This window comes from Daphnia pulex, chromosome 12 (genome assembly GCF_021134715.1).
Source record: "Daphnia pulex isolate KAP4 chromosome 12, ASM2113471v1".
Taxonomy (NCBI): Eukaryota; Metazoa; Arthropoda; class Branchiopoda; order Diplostraca; family Daphniidae; genus Daphnia; species Daphnia pulex.
In genome coordinates, this window is record NC_060028.1 from 4480157 (window position 1) to 4499621 (window position 19465).

General features: G+C 35.9%; 1 protein-coding gene across 1 annotated transcript; it reads right to left on the reverse strand.

The window, feature by feature from the left end:
• Positions 1–7505: 7505 nt before the first annotated feature.
• Positions 7506–12196, reverse strand: LOC124208670 (uncharacterized protein K02A2.6-like). Its single transcript, XM_046606517.1, has one exon. It carries the CDS (start codon positions 11992–11994, stop codon positions 7657–7659), a length of 4338 nt encoding a protein of 1445 aa, XP_046462473.1. The 5' UTR covers positions 11995–12196; the 3' UTR covers positions 7506–7656.
• Positions 12197–19465: the final 7269 nt, after the last annotated feature.

A 19465-nucleotide genomic window follows, 5' to 3' on the forward strand; every position in this document is an offset into this window, starting at 1 on the left:
CGTCACAATATGAATATCTTAAATTAATATTTTACAGGAATATGAGATGAAGGAAAATGTAGATAGAAGTTATCGACTACGTAACCTATTAACGTTAACTTTTAATAGTTTTTGTTGCAAATAATAACATAAACATTCACCCAGAAAGGGAAACTTGTTGATTGAAGAAAGATTTTTTGAAAAATCCGCCGATGCCACTGATATTCCTGATGGGGGAAATGTCTTAGTTTGGATTTATCCGCCAATGCTGATATTCATCATCGTGATGCGGTTAGTATAGACGTTTCCATACCTTATTAAACTGCTTATTTTCATACTTTGTATCCATGATCACAGAGAAATGCCTCAATGGATGAAAGATCCAGCGATTGAAGCAATGATATTCGTGAGAGAAATTTTTAATTGGTGAGAAATCCTCCGATATTGATATTCGTCATTATGATGCGGTTAGTATAGACGTTTCCATGGCTTATTAAACTGCTTATTTTCATACTTTATATTCAAGATCACAGGTAAATGCCTCAATAGATGAAAGATCCAGCAATGGAGGCAATGATATTTGTGATTGGGTAGTAAAGAAATTTCCGTTTATTTTCTAATTATACGTATACATACTATATATTTACACTCACAGGAACATTTTGTAATGAAGGAAACATCAGAGGAAACTGTTAATGAGGAAAATTATAACCGGGAGGTACTTGATGACTTTGCTGTTTTGGATGTCCCGCGTAATTAACCTTCTCGAGAATTAATCTTTGAAATAAAGATATGCGACTATTTGTTAACGTGTAGGTTAATAATGTGGTAACATTCAACATTAATAAAATAGCTCCTTTAGTTCAAGGGTGAAGAAAGCAGGAAATTTATTTTTTTTAAAGTTTGTAAAGAAAAACAATCCTTTGAAAAACCGAAACAAGAAACACATGAAAATGATAATAGAAGAAATGAGGAAAATTTTGAAGGAAACGAAAAAGTTTACTGTTACAAGAAAAAAATTTTACAAAAAAAAAAATAATTAATTATCATTTTTGTCTTAGAAATTGAAATAATCCAGAAAACAAATATCAAGTTGAACAGAAGGTTGAATGATGAACATGAATTAAGATAGGAACGTGAAAAATTAGTCGAAGCGCGGAATCGATTGAGTTATTATAGAAAAAGATAACAAAAATGGAAAAAAGAGAAGATGGATTTTTTGCACCGAAAGAACGATCATGTATTGCTAAGATTGATTTTTGATACAATAGAAAACTTTACTACAGAATATATATATAAACCATATACTTTATAAACTATTTTTTCATACAGGATAGTTTCCCAATTAAAGAAACGTCGAAAAAGAAGTTGAAGGCACTTTATCCTAATGATGAAGAGGAAATTGTTTTGAAATTGTTGGATAAGCTGTAAACGAATTTTTTTTTTTAAATTAACCGTAAAACGAATATGGTTGCAAAGGTTGGGTAACTTGGGTTAGATCTGAACATTCCAATCGACCCAAAAGAATTATCAATGATTCGAAGTAAGTTATATCACATTTTGGAATGCCATAGATGTAACTATAATACGTTTCATTGATGATAATTAATTAGGCGCAATTTCTGACATGTAAAGTATCCAGCTGTGAAAAAAAAACAAGCTGCCTTCTTATTAAAAAAAAAATTGGCCAGAAATTTAATGTTAACTCAGATTCCAGCAAAAAGTGGCTGAAAACTTACAAGATGTTGAATTCCCAATGAGAATCAATGATGGATTAAGAAGTAACGTTACTGCAATAATGGCGGTCCAATACACCCACTTTCTTGTTAAAGTTGATTCTTCTATACTTGATGTATGTATTAACATATATAACCTTCATATAAAAGAAATATGTGTGAGTATATAACATGTATGGTACAAAACAGTGTTAAGGTGATCTTCTTAAAATTTGTGAAAATGAAATTGCATGAAAATTGCGTTAAATCATACATGAACGCCGCTTAACAATCAAGGTTTTGGGGTTTTACAATAACAACATATATTTTTTTTACAACTGCTGTTAATTCATTAACAAATTGTGTACAGATTATAGCTGCAAAACTGTTGATTATCCTACGACCACGAATTAGCCCATTGAAAAACTTAGACGAACTTTAATGACCTCTAAGCTATAACTATATAAAGTCATAGTCCCACCATCTAAGGCTGGCAATTACATCAGACAAAGGGATAGACCTCTCCATCCAGCCACTCTTCAATTCAAATTGCAACACGTTGATCTACTAAAGGAATTTTTTGGATTCTGACATCAATAGAGGAAAGGATGCAAATTTTTTCTCCAGTAAAGAGCAGTTAAGGGATCTGCAAAGCATAAGCAGATTGTATGTTGACCCTGGATTTCTTCCATTAAACAAAATAATCTAACTTAAACAAAAAAAACCTAACTTAAAGATCTCTTGCAGTCCAGTAATGACTTCTTGCTAGCTTATCAGTAAGAATTCGATGAGACTTGGTGATTCTACCATTGCAATTACAATTATTCTGTACAAACTATTTATATTTAAAACTATTTACAAAACATAATTTTATTTTTCATATTTAACTTTATAAGTTTTTTTTGCACAATTTTTCGGTTTTTCTGTGTTAAAATATAAGGTTAAAAGAATGTACAGTACCTACTGGCGAAGTTGGTACTGCGTACCAATTTCGTGCGGTTTTAGCATGGCGTCTTATGGCGCTACGCGACTTTAGTTTTTAGTTTTTAATTAGAAACCTAGTTGCTGTAATGTTAAGATTTTTGGATAAGGGGAGGGGTCGAAACAAAACTGGAAACATGAAAAAAATGCGCCACCCCTTTATGTACATTTCTCTGCCCCCTGGAACTGGCGCCAACTTCGCCGAGCGAAAGTTGGGGCAGTTGCCGTGCATTTCTTATGGCGCTGCCAAAAAAAGGGCCTGATTTAAAAAACAAATCATAAAAAATAGCCGCTAGACTTACGCCCTTCTAGTTTTTAGCAAACGATGAAGAATAAGTTAATATTCATTTAAAGTAATTCAATTTGTTTTTTTGTTAAAGTTTAGGGGTGTAAAAAAAGTAAAAAAAAAACAGCAAAATTTTCCCCGAATGATGAGTCTCTCATGCATAGCAACTTTTTGTTCAGAATTTTTCCGTTTTTTCTTTTTCTTTTTTTCTTTTTAGTGCAGCCACAAATGGAAAGCGTTGGCGTTGTCCAAAAGAAAAGGTTGCGAAAGGACGGACAATCAAGGAAGGGAAGAATAGCGTGGGAAAGAAAGGGGTTGGTCCCTCTTTATTTCACTCTCGCTTTGTCTTTCCATTCGTACACTTTTCTTATGGACAATGCCAATGCTGTTCATTTGTGGCTGCACTAAAACGGGCTAATGCCGTACCAAGATGGCAACCAAGAACCACTTTATATAAATTTAAGCTTAAAAGTATCCTTAATCCTTTTTTTCGATTTCCTCGTATTGCTGAAACAAATCCAATCTCGGGTGAAATTTACACAAGGTCGAACAGTCCTTTTGCATTGGAATACCCCATTTAAATTAAGCCCAGTAAAATTTTCCGTCTTATGTTGAAAATTTAAATTTAGAAAATTTATTCTGTTGAAAACTGGTGGCGAATCGGCGATATTAATACATTTAAATTTGGCAGTGTTCCAAAACTCAAATTATTTGAAACATCGTGGAAAATCCCCTTTTTATTTTAATAAAGAAAAATCATAACTGGCAATGCTGTATATTTCGTCTGCAAACTTCAACATTTTCCAGTTGAATTGTTCGAATGGTCGAGTAAAGAGCTCAAAGATCTTTGAATAGAATGCCTTTTTGAATTTTTGTATGTCGAAGAAACAGAAGAGATAAAACACACTCAATAACAAGTTTTTTTTTTCATTAAGTAAATCTTGGGTTTAAGAATGAAGTAGTTTGTTGGGGTTATTAAATTCAGTTTTTAAGTACTTCACGGGATAGAAAAATGTACGCTTGTTTTTCCTTTTTGAGGCGAATTTTCAACTTTCATCTGGATGTCCGTTTCCAAAAATAAATTTCTATTATCTCTGTTAAAACAGAACGTTTTTTAATGTTTCGACTAAGAATGCACGAAGATTTAAATTTCTAAGTTAAATAAGTGAAGGGTAATAAGATTTTAATCCTTGTTTCTTAAATTTGCATGAATTTGGAAGAATTCTTTCAAATAATTTTGCTTGGTTTTTGAAAATCATCTTCACCATTTTTCATCCATTAGGAAGTTTCAAAGGTTTACTGGAGAAAACAAAAAAATTTGATGATGGAAACATAGTGAAATAGTGAAAAGATACAAATTCTATAGTATCTGAATTTTTACAGTGTGATATCTATTCCTTCTATATCTATTTCTTCTGAGCACCCAATCCGATTTCTTCTTCTTTGCAAGTTTTTGCCCTTAATTTTTTGGACGACGAATAAAACATTAATAATTACAGTTGATCATACAACAAAGATTTTTTTTAAATAACAAAACGGGGTTGGGGTGATATTTTAGTTTCTTTTTTGGGGAATTGACCACGTGTTCGCTGTTGGATTCGTTTTCAGAATCTACCAAAAAAATTTTGTTAGGGAAAATTACAGTTTCCCTTTATTTATATTACCCTTGTTGCACTTCAAAGCCAACTCTTATGTCAGTGATTCCATTCCCAGTGGGCCTGAAAGGAATGAGCTGGCCCACCATATTTTTACTACGATTCATTGTCATGGTCTAAAATGCACAAGCACAATGCACAACCTTTTATATTTAAGTTTTGAGTAATTGATTTTGGCAACAATGGGTCAGCACAAAAATTTGTTAAACATGGCAATATTGTTTATCAGACAGAAAATGTTTGATTTGACTGTCACTCAGTCTCAGTGTTACTACATTTATACTGGAATAAGGTTGTGTAAAGTGTCTACAACAATCGGATAACAATATAGGCGTTGTATAGGCGTTGTTAACAATTACTAACGTTGTTTGAACTTTTTCTTCGAATTTGCAGCCGAATCATCCTCATCTGTATAATAAGATATGATATTAGACAAAATTTAGATTAAATCACACATACTTTCAAATAACTTACCATCCGAGCTACATTTCTCGTCAAAAGATTTTGCCAATGAGTTGACATTTTCAGTTTCTTTTTCCTTCTCCTCCTCACGCCTCTCTCTTTTCCTCTTCTTGTAAGCCTTTAGTTTAGCCTCCTTTTTGACAATATGCTTCGGCTTTTTTGGACCGGCTACTGCTTCCTCTTCTTCTTCTTCTTCTTCTTCTTCTTCTTCTTCTTCTTCTTCTTCTTCTTCTTCTTCTTCTTCTACTTCGTCATCTAGTTGTAAGAAAGAATCGGGGCAGACACTTTCAGAAGAGTCCTCATCGGTTTCTAAAAAAAAAAAAAAAAAAAGATGATTAGAATTTAACTAATTAGGTTAGGGTAGGGTAGGCGCGCACTTACCGCATCTTAAACACCTATGGCAAAATTTGAAATTCCCATCGTTTTTGGCCCCACATCTAGAAAAATATGATTAATAAACTAAGATTAAAATAAAGAATAAATAAATAAGATTAATAAACTTACTTGGAACAGTCCCATTCTTTTTTCGCATCCAATTCAGGAGCATCATCATTGGCATCCAGGCATCCAGGCATATCATCAGCCATCTAAAATAAATAACATTGATTAGTAACGAGAAGAAAAGAAAATTGATCAACCACAAATCTCGTGTTCAAAACTTCCTGACTACGAGTATAGGCAAGTGGCAACTGATAGAAAGTTGGAAATTCCTTAAAACTCGCATAGACGAAGAATCTATACTATGTCACATGTTCCGGTATGTCATCAAGGCTAGCTATAACTTATAAAGCTCATCCGTGACTTCTACCACCTTCTACCACCAGTCTAATCTTCATCAACAGATTATTACTGTGCTCCACTCACAACCCAGTTATCGTAAAAATCACACAAACACACAACCACACAAACACACACACACACACACACACACACACATATATATAATTGTAATTTTTATTGTCAAGACTACCTGCAGGTTTTTTCGGTTCCTCTAATACAGCGAGGTCTTTATCGTCGAAGTTAGAAAGAATGTCAACTTTGGGGTATGGCACGGAAGTCTCACGGATTGATGTATTTTTCCTTCTGTCGTGTTTTTCCGTCCTTAACGCAACATTGCAGTTCATGACAGAATAGGTGATCCCCGTTCGAAGGATTTTTTCAACACCAAATATCGCAGCCCTCGCATTCATGTTGTAGTTGCCTCCGTTGGCTTGATGAAATGCACTGAATTTTCGCTCCTGGTTGTCACTATTAAATTTCTGAGAAAGTACAAACTGATATTCTGCTTCCAGTAAATGTTCTATTTTTGCAATTGTAGATTTAGTAGCTATTACGATGGCCTCGGTTGTTTCATTAGAAAGAAAATGATTTTTTTCTTCTGCGTTCATTTTCCAGTTTTCTAACCATTTGATGAAATCCCACTGCAGTCTAAGATCATCTTTTGAGGTAAATGGTGCTTTATTTGGCAGACGCTAGTGAATTTCTTGCGTAATATTGCAAACATCATGTATTACAAACCATTTTATGATTTTTAGGAGGAATGAAATAGTTTTTCACTGCCCAAGCATGAAGAAGAATGACAGGAGAAACAAAAAAAATGAAGGAACTATTTTAAAATTGGTGATAACCAAAAAATTCTTAGGTAGTCCCTGTTAGAATGCCAATTATTTTGTTCTTCCTTTCCACAAGCCATAACTGATTGATCTGAAGCAGTTTTACTTTGGCATACATCTAAAAGTGAGAACATTCAACAAATCTAAATAAGGATTTAATTTATGTAGAGTTACAACAAATAAATTTTCGTTCCAGTTAGAGTGCAACTTGCTCAAACCAGATTTGGATCCTCACTTGGATATTGGTGGTAAGAAACCCAATGCACAATCATCAATTACTTTTTTTTATTGACATTAAGGTTATATTTTGAATCCAGGTTAGAAATTTAAGTAGAGAAACAAATTGATGAACACCTCAATCTCATTTCCAAACTTCATTTCCAAACTTCATTTCCAAAACTGATGCAAAATGAAATGCGACCATGGGATCCCTGGAAGAAATGCTATGATATCATTTCAAGAAAAAAAATAATTTGATTCTTGCGTTAACTCAACCATCGGTCAACCCAAAAATGGCCAAAAAAATGAAGGAAACTGGTCAAAGGCGTTTTTGATTGATTTGCTTTTGATAGGATTCTAAGTAATTTGTCTTCAGGGCTTATTTTTTCTCATAGCTTAGGAACTCGCATATCCATAAAAGCAAACCCCTCTAAACTTTAAAGAAAAAAATTGCTTAAGAATTGACAAGAAGCTTAAAGAATACATTTAGTCATTTTTACAAGTTTAATGCACCACGGGGGCCCCGCCCACCTGTGGATGGCCGCCAAAACCTGACGTCACAACCACGACGTCATGTGGACTCAGCAGCCTCCTGTAATATTCTCACATGTGTATTCGTGACTACAGTGTGTAGAACTAATGTACTAACTGTTCTTTACTACAAGGGGCAGCGCGTTATATAGCAGCGCATGGTATATCGGGTTACTACGGGATACATGATATATATTGGGGGGCATATGCTATAGCTACGCTACATTCACTTTCCTTTTTTTTGAATGAAACATGTTAACTACAAAATCATCTAAACGTTTGGGAGGTTGTCTGTTTCTCTTCGGTCTCGTTGATTCTTCCGGGGATGTCGGTTCGGACTGAACTCTCGTAGGTCGAACTAATTCATTTGGAGGCGGATTGCGTACAAGTGCTTCCAGTAGTCTAGCTCTGGCTACGCTTATAGCTCGCTGGACGGTATCTCCATCATATGCTTGCGTTCCTTCGACTGGTAATTGGACTCCAGCCGGCGGTGCGTCATTGGCGTTCTCAGGTTCTTCTACTGGTTCATTTTGTTGTGGGTCGTCGTGAACTGGAACCTGAATCTGCTCTGGAAAGTTAACGTTTTCAAGTGCTTTATGATAATACTCATCTTCTGAATCTTCTGATTCTTCTGATTCTTCATCTTTTCTTTCAATTTTCTTGAAGAAAGTAACGTTGCGAGTAACTTTCTTGTTATTTCTTTCTGCAGTGATCATGCTTTTCTTCACTTCAGTAATACGATACGGAGACGGATCAAATGGCGCTTGTAGTTTGTTTGCCAGTTTGTCTCTTCGTAATAATACAAAATCTCCTTCCTTTAGTTCTCTATGCTTTGCCTTTTTGTCTGCATTTTCTTTCATGCGACTTTTTGATTTTAGGTCTTTGTTTCTTATTTCTTCTTCTTTCTTTATTTTTGGTATTTGCGGTAGACGTGTGCGTAATGACCGTCCGAATAATAAAGTTGCTGGTGCTTTTCCTGTTGAAGCGTGCGGTGAATTTCTATAGTTGAGTAAGAATCTTGGAATTTCTTCTCTCCAATTACGCTTTTCAGCAACTGCACAGCGCAGTGCTTTTTTGAGCGTCTTCATGAATCTTTCTACTCCGCCATTGGCTTGTGGCCATAGGGGAGTGACTCTTCTGTGTTTGAAATTTAAATCTTGAGCAAATTGTTTAAAATCATAACTCTGAAATGGCGGACCGTTGTCGCTTTTAACCACTTCAGGTATTCCAAACTGTGCAAAAATATCTTCTAGTTTCTTTGTTACCACTTTTGCTGACGTTGATGAAACTTTCGTTACGACAGGATATCTTGAGTAGTCGTCGTAAACAACTAACAAATGTTCTCCCATCGGCATGTCTGCAAAATCTATACTGACCTCAGTCCAAGGTTCAGCTGGTAAACTTGACATTTGCAATGGTTCAGGGCTATTTTTCTTGCTGCATGCTTGGCATGGAATGCAATTTGTTACTTTTCTCTCAACTGCTTTGTCGATTCCTGGAAACCAAACTTTTTCTCTTAGTAACGCTTTAGTTTTAACGATACCTTGGTGTCCTTGATGCGCGATGTCAATTATTTTTTCTGTTAAGGAATGAGGAATAACTATACGGGTGTCTTTTAACAACATTTCTCCTTCCTCAGTTTCAATTCTTGTCAGTTGCAGCTGGATTTGTTTGAGTGAGATGAACCAATCTTTTTCTTGACTGTTCAGTTTTTCTACTTCTTCCTTTTTGCAACGTTTTTGATTAAGGATCTTGAAAATCAGTTGTATTGCTTTGTCTTCTTTTGTGGCGCTCGTGATGCTGCCAAGAGGAACTGGTTTTGGAACTGATTTCATACAGATTGAATTGACGTAATTTTCAGCAATTGATTGTTCTCTTGTTGAGACTGCTGTTGACGGTATAGGGTGTCGTGACATGTAATCAGCTGGGTTGGATTTTCCGGGCTGATAAATGACAGTGAAGTCATATAATTGAAGCTTTAAAAGCCAGCGCTCAATTCTTGCAGGAGGCTGAATGAGCGGCTTGTTGAAAATTGCTTCTAGTGGCTTATGATCTGTTATCACGGTGAATTCCTTACCGGTTACGTAGAGATGAAAATGGAGGATCGCCCATGTAATGGCGAGTGCTTCTCTCTCAGTCTGCGAATAGCGTGACTCTACGTCTGTCAACAGTCTGCTAGCGTAGGCGATAATGGAGTTTGATCCATCTTTTGAAACTTGTGTCAAGATTGCGCCTAGGCCTCGTGGGCTTGCATCGACCACGATAGACGTTGGTTTTCCTACGTCGAAATAAGAGAGTGTTACGGCTTTGCAGAGACTTTTCTTTAAATTTTTGAATGCTTTTTCTTGTTCTTCCTTCCACACCCATTCTTGCTTGGTGTGAGTAAGGCGTCTCAGCGGCTCGCTGATTGCAGCGGCATTAGGGATGAAACGGCTACAGTATGTTACCATTCCTAAAAAGCTTGATACTTCGTCAGGCGTTGACGGTGGTTCTGCTTTCTTGATAGCCTCTACTTTAGCTTGAGTTGGTGAAACTCCTTTTCCGCTGAAGTGTAATCCAAAGAAGTCAATTTCTTCTTTTCCAAATTCACATTTCTCAAAATTGAGTGTGAGATTTTTGTCCATGAGTCTCTTCAGTACCTTTTCCAGGCTTGAATCATGTTCTTCTTTTGTTTTTCCTGTAACAAAAATGTCATCACTTCTGTTTACCACACCTGGGATTCCACTTACTGTTTGGCGAATGACGTCATCAAAAATTTCAGACGCGCAATTCATTCCAAAGTTCAATCTTTTGTAACGAAATAATCCACGGTGTGTTGAAAAAGTTGTAATGTACCTTGATTCTGGAGCTAGTTCTAGCTGATGATATCCTTGATTCATGTCTAGTTTTGAAAAGTATTTTGCTCCATTTAAATCCACAACTAAATCTTCAATAGTTGGAATGATGTGTCTGGTTCGCAAGATTGCTTTGTTTGGTGCTCGCATGTCGACACATACTCTTAGTTTTCCTGGTTGCTTTGGCTTTGGTACAGCATGACATGGAGAAATCCATTCAGTTGGGCCATCTGTGACAGGTTCAATTATGTCTTCATTTTCCAGGTTTGTCAGCTCTTTGTCAACACCTTTGCGCAGGTGAAAACCGATTCTCCTGTGTTTTTGAGTTACTGACTGGATCGACTGATCTATGTGTAATTTTACCTGGTAATTCTTCATTTTTCCAAGTCCCGAAAACAGTGGTCCAAACTTTTGTTTTACGAATGAATAGTCATTTGAAGAAGATACTGAATTTGATACTTTTACCAACTTGAGCTCTTTTGCTGTGGAGTATCCAAGAAGGTTGTCAGCCTTTTCATTGTCGCTAACGTAAATAACAGCATCGGCATATGCGTGCTTTGATTCAATCAGTGTCTTGAATTTGCCTATAATTTTCAAAGGATTTCCGCCGTATCCATTAACGGAGTTTCCTGTAGGATGAAGTGTCGGCTTGTTTGGGAGTTCATTGTATTCTTTGAAACTCAGCAGGTTGCAAGTTGATCCTGTGTCGATCATCATCTTGCATTTTCCGCCACACAGCTTAATGTGTGTGAGTGGCCTGTCATCCGATCTGGTTGGACTAATTGTCCAAGTCGACTCGTCACTCGAGCTCTCTCGGTCGTTGACTTGTCTGGTGTGCTCTTGCTTTGAAGATGATCCGGGCTTGGCTTTCTTGTTCGTGCAGCACTTGCTGAAATGATTCAACATTCCACAAGCTTCACATTTCTTGCCTTTTGCCGGGCACGGTTTTGATTCGGGATGCGGCCAGTCATACCCACAATTTCGACATTTGCCTTTTGCCGGACACGGACTTCCTGTGTGAGGCCATTGTCCTCCACATTTGCGACATTTCGACGTCTTCTTCTTTCCGTTGTCTCCGGTTTCTTTGTGCGACTTAAATTTGAAATTATTTCTTGACTTATTTACCGAGTTAGTGGCTTGTTTCGATGACTGTTCCACGCTTTCTGCATAGCGATCAGCGGCTTCTGCTGCGCGTGCATTTTCTAGCATTTTTTTCAGGGACAGTTGATCTCTTAAGCACAATTTTCTGAAGTTGCTTGACTTGCAGCCTTGAATAATCTGTAATTTAATTTCTAAGTCAGAATCATTAAAATCACATCTTGTTGCGAGTTGACGGAGTCTTGTTGCAAAAGCGTCCATGTTTTCGCCAGGTTCTTGTCTGGATCTTCGGAAATTAAATACTTCAAGTTCAACATTTTTCTTCGGTTGAAAATAGGCTTGGAAAAGAGGTTTAGCTTTAGAGTAAGTGTTTTTGTCGTCTTGCACACCTGGCAGGGTGTCAAATACGTCTTCAACTTCGGTTCCTGCGTAATGAAGCAGTAAGGCCAGCCTACGCTTATCGGTAGCTGTTTTCTGGTCGGCAGAGTCTGCAGTTTGTGAGACTACATTGATTGCCTCCATAAGCCTTTCGAAGCGAATTATCCACTTCTCCCATCTCAAACCAGCGGTATGCGGATCACAATGAACTTTAAACTGATCAAACTGTGGCAGCGAATCCATTATAAAATGTAAAGGATTTAAAACTTACTTTACCTCGTCGCCAGTGTAATATTCTCACATGTGTATTCGTGACTACAGTGTGTAGAACTAATGTACTAACTGTTCTTTACTACAAGGGGCAGCGCGTTATATAGCAGCGCATGGTATATCGGGTTACTACGGGATACATGATATATATTGGGGGGCATATGCTATAGCTACGCTACACCTCCGAGTGAGTAATCTCACCAAACTGGACCATCTGTCACGCAAGCCCAGAACGGCTACTACGCCGACTCATATCGACTAAAAGAAGTGCTGACCCGGCGATCCATTCTCCTTATATAATCCCTGTAACATTTCTCTCTCTCAGTCTCCTGGACACTATCATATATGATCACGTTCTCTTCCCTGTATTCCCGTTTATAAACTAAGACGTGCCAATACATCAGTCTACCACTCCTAGCTGAGCTTGTTCTTTCCTGTCAAGCTAAACTTTACACAAGCACTTAATTTGAAACACTCAACATTTCGTCATTTCTGCATTAAGTTGGATCAGAATTATAAATTATTGAGTGCACTTGCTAAAAAAGGAATTCATCAACTAGATAATGCATTATTAAAAATTTTCTATGATAAAAATAAAAAAACAGGGCTTAAAATCATATATTAGCGAGTAATTTTGCTAAATTTTAATTTAAATGCGAATTCTCGTGAATAGCCTTGATTATAATGATATTGAGCAACATAACTGACCGACAATTGAGGAATATTGCCTAAACGTCGCCCACCCCAAATTATTTTGGACACTCTTGACGAGTTATAAGAGAGTTATAAAATTCTTTTTATGAAATTTCGGTTTGATGGGCTAATGTAAGTATGCGATTTTATTAGTTACATAAAAATTAAAAAATTGTGAACTATACAGTATGGGTGACTTGTCGTGAATCATTTCTCTTTTTCTGGATTGTTGCCCGGGTTCCAATTGTGCTACCAGCAACATTCGTCTTATCGTTGCTCTTAATAACCCCGTTTTGATTAACTCGGCTGCAACTTTTTGTTCGTCTGGGCTTGCGCTATTGTTTGTAGCAGCTGAAAGTTGTTTCCACCTTTGGTTTAATTCCGGGGCTTCAACATGGATGTAAGCATATTTGAAATTGTTTGGAAATTAGTGGTAAGTGTTAAATTAGAGCAATTTAAGTTTATTTTGAATGGCTAAAAATCTATATTCTCTTTATTTACCAAACTGGTATTTACTAATAAGTGGTAAACAACACACATCAATCTATTTTCCGAAACGGTACTCGTTGGAAGATCAGGAGGGCTTTTGCTAATAAATAAGTAGTCGTAGCATCAGTAGTACTCAGTAATGTGAGACATGTGAAGGTCAGTGTATTGAATTTACGATCATAATCCAAAAATGTCTTTCTTATGGCGCCCTCCAGGATAAAAAAATAAGCCAACGGTTTATGAGATGCAGCGACAAATATTCGGGCTAATATTTCCTCCTTTTATCTGAACGCAAGTTCTTTGTCATTTGACCGATTTACATCGTAAAGATTTCCCTGAAGTCGTCAAACGTGTTTACAAAAATTTTATGTGAACAACTTATTAGACTCATTTTATACTGAAGAAGAGGATAATCAAGAAGTAAGGGATTCGACTACATTATTGAAAAAAGATTTCCAACGTTAGGCTTTAATTTAAATCAATGGCTTTCTCTGAAAAGTTCTCTTTCTCTCATACCTGAAGCTTATAGAAATAATCCCCAATTGAATTTATATCTTTACGACCTACCGACTATGAGAACATTAGGTGTATTATACCCTCTTCTTCCCCTAACTGTGCTGAAATTAGAGCTCAAGCGCTCTGAGTCATATAAATTTTCTTCGGTCGTCTCTTTTGATTCCAATCGATATCTTCATTTATTGGTTTGGATTCCAAACACTTCTGCAACGGACCACCATCGAGTATTCCTAACCAGCTTAGTGGCGTCATGTACCAGGTGCTGAAAATCCGGCTGATGAGTGCAACCGAGGATTATTTCCTTCCGATATTGTGGAAAGAAGCCATTGTCTCAACGGCCCCACTTTCTTGAAATTGTCGGTAAGTCATTGGCTGTCTACTATCAAACTTTCTAATCCTAGTGCAGAAGATCCGGAAGTAGTAGCAACGAATTGAATTGGGATTTTTTATGGCCCCGCTTATGAGAATCGGATACGTTCGTTATTGGAACGTTATTCCGATTATGCATTGTTATTCCGATTTGGCAAAGTTATAAAAGAAGTCACTAAGATATCGCAATTAATCTCCAACTCTAACTTACACTCTCAAGGTTGGATGGGAAGGGTTACATGAACCGATAAACAAAAGAAGATTTATAAGAAAAATACGAAAACTTAAATGAATGAACATTCTTTAAGGATTTGCTTGTAACAAAATATTGTCAATTTTTTATTTTTATTGCATTGGATGTAAGCAAATTATAGTTTTTCGTTGTTTACTCTTATTTTTCTCTTTTTCTCCAATACAAACATTTTCTTATTGTTCTTCAATAGCGGATCAGCTTCTGGTTTTTGCATTTGCTTTTGATTCTTTCCCTTCTTTCCTGGCTGTTTCACTACATTCTGACGACGACAACTATATTTGTCGAAGTTTTGTGCTTCGGAAGTTACATCCAATATTTCTTTAAATTTCCATTTGTGTCTATGCAGTTTACCGCTGATAAGTTGAGAAGGAACAAAAAACATGAATGTGGAAAGTTTTATGTCAAACAAACAATAAACACGAATTCGTAATTGGGAAAGCAACAAGAAGGAATTTCTTTCTATGAGTTTTAGCAAGCAATGTGGCAGCAAATTTGATAAAAAAAGAGTATTGTTGAGATTTGCAACAGGCAGTAAAATAAACTTTTTTTGCACCTCGTCCACGGATCAAATGTCGCTGTTCCATGTAACTTGTAGTTAAGAAGATAATTTAGAAAATAAACAAAAAAATATTGAAAAATACTTTTCCAAGAATTAAGCTCACAGTAGATTGTAAAAACTTTTTCAAGCAAATTGATAAAAAAGTCAACTATTTTTTAGCCAATTTGTTAAATATTTTGTCCATGACTTCGATCGTAGTAACGGTAATGTTTATTTTTCAAATTTTCTTATACTTTTTTAAGATAGAATGTAGTTGAGTCATAGTTTTTTTTTTTCTGTTATGATAGCGGAAGAGTATTTCCAAACAAAAAAAGTTAACTGCCGATAAAAAAATTCGCACAAAATTACCTTAATTCAAACTTTACCTCTAAAACCTTTTCTTATGCAAATAACCCACCCGTCTTTATTTATACCTGTTTGAATTCGCCAATCCATGTAAACATTTAGTTTTTTTTGAACAGAGATTTGATGGCTTTGGAAAACCCTAGTTCATCTGTACAGCTGTGATCAATAGTAACATATTTCTTTATAGCATCTGAAGCAGATGGTCTAGCTTTACCTACATTTGAATAAAAATTTGATTTATGAATGTGGGAAATAAAATTTAAAATAGTCTATGATTAACTAGTAGTTTAAATTCGGGCTAAAAATGGAAAGATTTATATCCATGTTGAACCCAGAACCCATGTAAATCCAACCCACACTCGACTCAAGGAATAGTTCACCAAGGCACGGGGAACGGTTTACGCAATGTAGCAAAAATCAGACGAATTTTCTTTCTATGCCAATGATGAGAAGCATTTTCCGTGTTTCCCTCGTATAGCAAACACGTTGACTGCATTTCTCAAAGAAGGAGGAAATTTTTGCATACTTGTAAAACTTGCAATTTACAAAAAACTTTTTGGTTGTACTTAGATGATAGGTCTTTTTCTAGATCTTTTCACTAGTCAAACCAGTGTGAATGTAACCCATGACAAATTTCGTGGCCATGGTTTCTTCATATTTTTAAGTAGCTCCAGTTCCTTAAAAGGCTTGTCGGTGTCTTTCTTCTTCCAATGGGGTCTTCGGATGTTTTCTCATCTTCCTCGGCTGTGTCTTCTGCACCTAATTGCCAACTCTGAGCATACTCGTTGTGTCGTAAAGGTTCTTCAGACCGGCTTCTTCGTAGTCGTCGAGCTCAGTATTTGTACCTTTTGCGCATAGTGAAGTGGAAAGCGACCAGTTAGCTGTTTTTGGGATCACTTGTTCTCTGTGAACGCAGAGACTTCCATTTGGAAAATTACTTTGGGGGACTGGGTTCAATGGGGTCGGGAGCCGAGTCAAGACTGGGCAGAGGTGGATTCATTTCAATGAAGGCTCCTGATTAGAGACTCTGGAGTCTTGTTTTGAGTCGGCTGGACTGGCGTTGATGTGAGAGGGCATGCAAGATTTGCACTTCTTGAAGTATTCAGCGATAAGGTGCTTTCAATGCTGTTCCACCCGGATTTTAGCACATTTTATTTGTTCTCGAAAGGGAACTCTTCAAATTCCAAATCTTTTCTGTCAGAACATAGAGGAGACCGGAGCCATGTGAGACAGGAGGTCATTTTAGACAACGCGAGTAAAACTAGTCTAATTATATAATAAAAATCAGAATTTGGAGTACGATTTTGTAGAGAATACTATCTTCTTTCAGTTGCCATTCAAAATTACGACTTGAAAAAATAATTCAAAATATTCATCTTTTCATAGAGGAATTTTTTTAAGAAAAAACCGTTCAGCCTATAGATCTTTCATACTGTCTTTAACCCAAAACATAATGAATGTTTTATAACGTCACAAGAGTTTCTATGTTTTTTTTTTATAAATGATTTAGTGTATCTTTTAATTCTAAAATGATTTCTATGGCAGAACAAAAAGTATCTCTTTTTGCAGTCAATAATAGAGTTATGAACAATTAATGTTTACAGCATGAAAAAAAAAACAGGAGAGGACCTGGGCTTGGTGAAGTCATGGTCTACATAAGTCTATGCAGTGGAAGTGAGAGTTGGACAAGAGAAGATGGCTGGGTTGAAGAAATCCAAACTGGGATTACAACTCTCTGAAAACCTATTTACAAAAGTAAATTGTGACCCCCAAACAATACAATATCTGAAATCCCTTAATTGAAACTAGGCTTAGGATTAATGCCAGTGTGCTAGAGTGTAGCTGCTGCAAATAAACAAAGGGACAATGCACATCTTCTTCGGATGATTTTCTGTTTTTTTTTCTGGTGCAGCATTGACGAGAAGGATATACCATAAAGAGTCCTACATTTCACGTATAAGATAATATGCAGATTCACTTTGTCAGATCTTTTAGTTGTTGTTTTTTTTGGGGGTGTATAAAAACAAATGTTTCGAAACAAATTTTCACTGTACTTAATGTATGCCTGAACTTAAGGAATGAAGATATTTCAAGGAACATTGCATTTCTTTAACTCATTGACAATTTTATATATTTGCTTTCAGATTCTATAAATTTAACCCAAGTTTCTACGGTTGTTTTTGTAAGAAAAAAAAGCTTGGAGTTTTTACTGATTAAATATTCATATAAAAGAAAACTTGAATAAACTTCCCAACGGCAGAGCCATTAAACCCTGATTTAGTCTTATGTTCCCGTTGCAAGTTTAATAAACATATGCCTGATGTTTCCTTTTTTCGTCGTTCCGAAACATTTGTATGCATTGGGATAGGAGGGGAGGTTACATGAACAGTTGAAAACGTAACGAACACATGGATTATTTTGACTTAGACTACGCTCATCAAACAAAATTTTGAAGTAATTATTGAATTTGCGGTAACCAAAGAATTCTTTGTTAGTTCCTAAATTTCATATACTTACCCCAAGTCATAACTGATAGACCTTGAGCAGTGTTACTGTGGCATACACATGGGAAACATAAAAACCAACAATAATATGGATGCAATTGATGAATAGCAAAAAAATAAAATGTATACTTGTTCTATTTTCTATTCAACTTGCTCAAACCAGAAATATGGATCAGGACTTAGATATATGTTGGTGGCACGGAACCGAATGCAGAAACAGTAATTATTTTTTATTTAAACTTACAAAGGGGTCGAATTTTGCATCAAATTTAGTAATTGAAGTTGAGATATAAAATTGATAAATTCGATGAGACTTGGTGATTCTACCATTGCAATTACAATTATTCTGTACAAACTATTTATATTTAAAACTATTTACAAAACATAATTTTATTTTTCATATTTTACTTTCTAAGTTTTTTTTGCACAATTTTTCGGTTTTTCTGTGTTCAAATATAAGGTTAAAAGAATGTACAGTACCTACTGGCGAAGTTGGTACTGCGTACCAATTTCGTGCGGTTTTAGCATGGCGTCTTATGGCGCTACGCGACTTTAGTTTTTAGTTTTTAATTAGCAACCTAGTTGCTGTAATGTTAAGATTTTTGGATAAGGGGAGGGGTCGAAACAAAACTGGAAACATGAAAAAAATGCGCCACCCCTTTATGTACATTTCTCTGCCCCCTGGAACTGGCGCCAACTTCGCCGAGCGAAAGTTGGGGCAGTTGCCGTGCATTTCTTATGGCGCTGCCAAAAAAAGGGCCTGATTTAAAAAACAAATCATAAAAAATAGCCGCTAGACTTACGCCCTTCTAGTTTTTAGCAAACGATGAAGAATAAGTTAATATTCATTTAAAGTAATTCAATTTGTTTTTTTGTTAAAGTTTAAGGGTGTAAAAAAAGTAAAAAAAAACAGCAAAATTTTCCCCGAATGATGAGTCTCTCATGCATAGCAACTTTTTGTTCAGAATTTTTCCGTTTTTTCTTTTTCTTTTTTTATTTTTAGTGCAGCCACAAATGGAAAGCGTTGTCGTTGTCCAAAAGAAAAGGTTGCGAAAGGACGGACAATCAAGGAAGGGAAGAATAGCGTGGGAAAGAAAGGGGTTGGTCCCTCTTTATTTCACTCTCGCTTTGTCTTTCCATTCGTACACTTTTCTTATGGACAATGCCAATGCTGTTCATTTGTGGCTGCACTAAAACGGGCTAATGCCGTACCAAGATGGCAACCAAGAACCACTTTATATAAATTTAAGCTTAAAAGTATCCTTAATCCTTTTTTCGATTTCCTCGTATTGCTGAAACAAATCCAATCTCGGGTGAAATTTACACAAGGTCGAACAGTCCTTTTGCATTGGAATACCGCATTTAAATTAAGCCCAGTAAAATTTTCCGTCTTATGTTGAAAATTTAAATTTAGAAAATTTTTTCTGTTGAAAACTGGTGGCGAATCGGCGATATTAATACATTTAAATTTGGCAGTGTTCCAAAACTCAAATTATTTGAAACATCGTGGAAAATCCCCTTTTTATTTTAATAAAGAAAAATCATAACTGGCAATGCTGTATATTTCGTCTGCAAACTTCAACATTTTCCAGTTGAATTGTTCGAATGGTCGAGTAAAGAGCTCAAAGATCTTTGAATAGAATGCCTTTTTGAATTTTTGTATGTCGAAGAAACAGAAGAGATAAAACACACTCAATAACAAGTTTTTTTTTCATT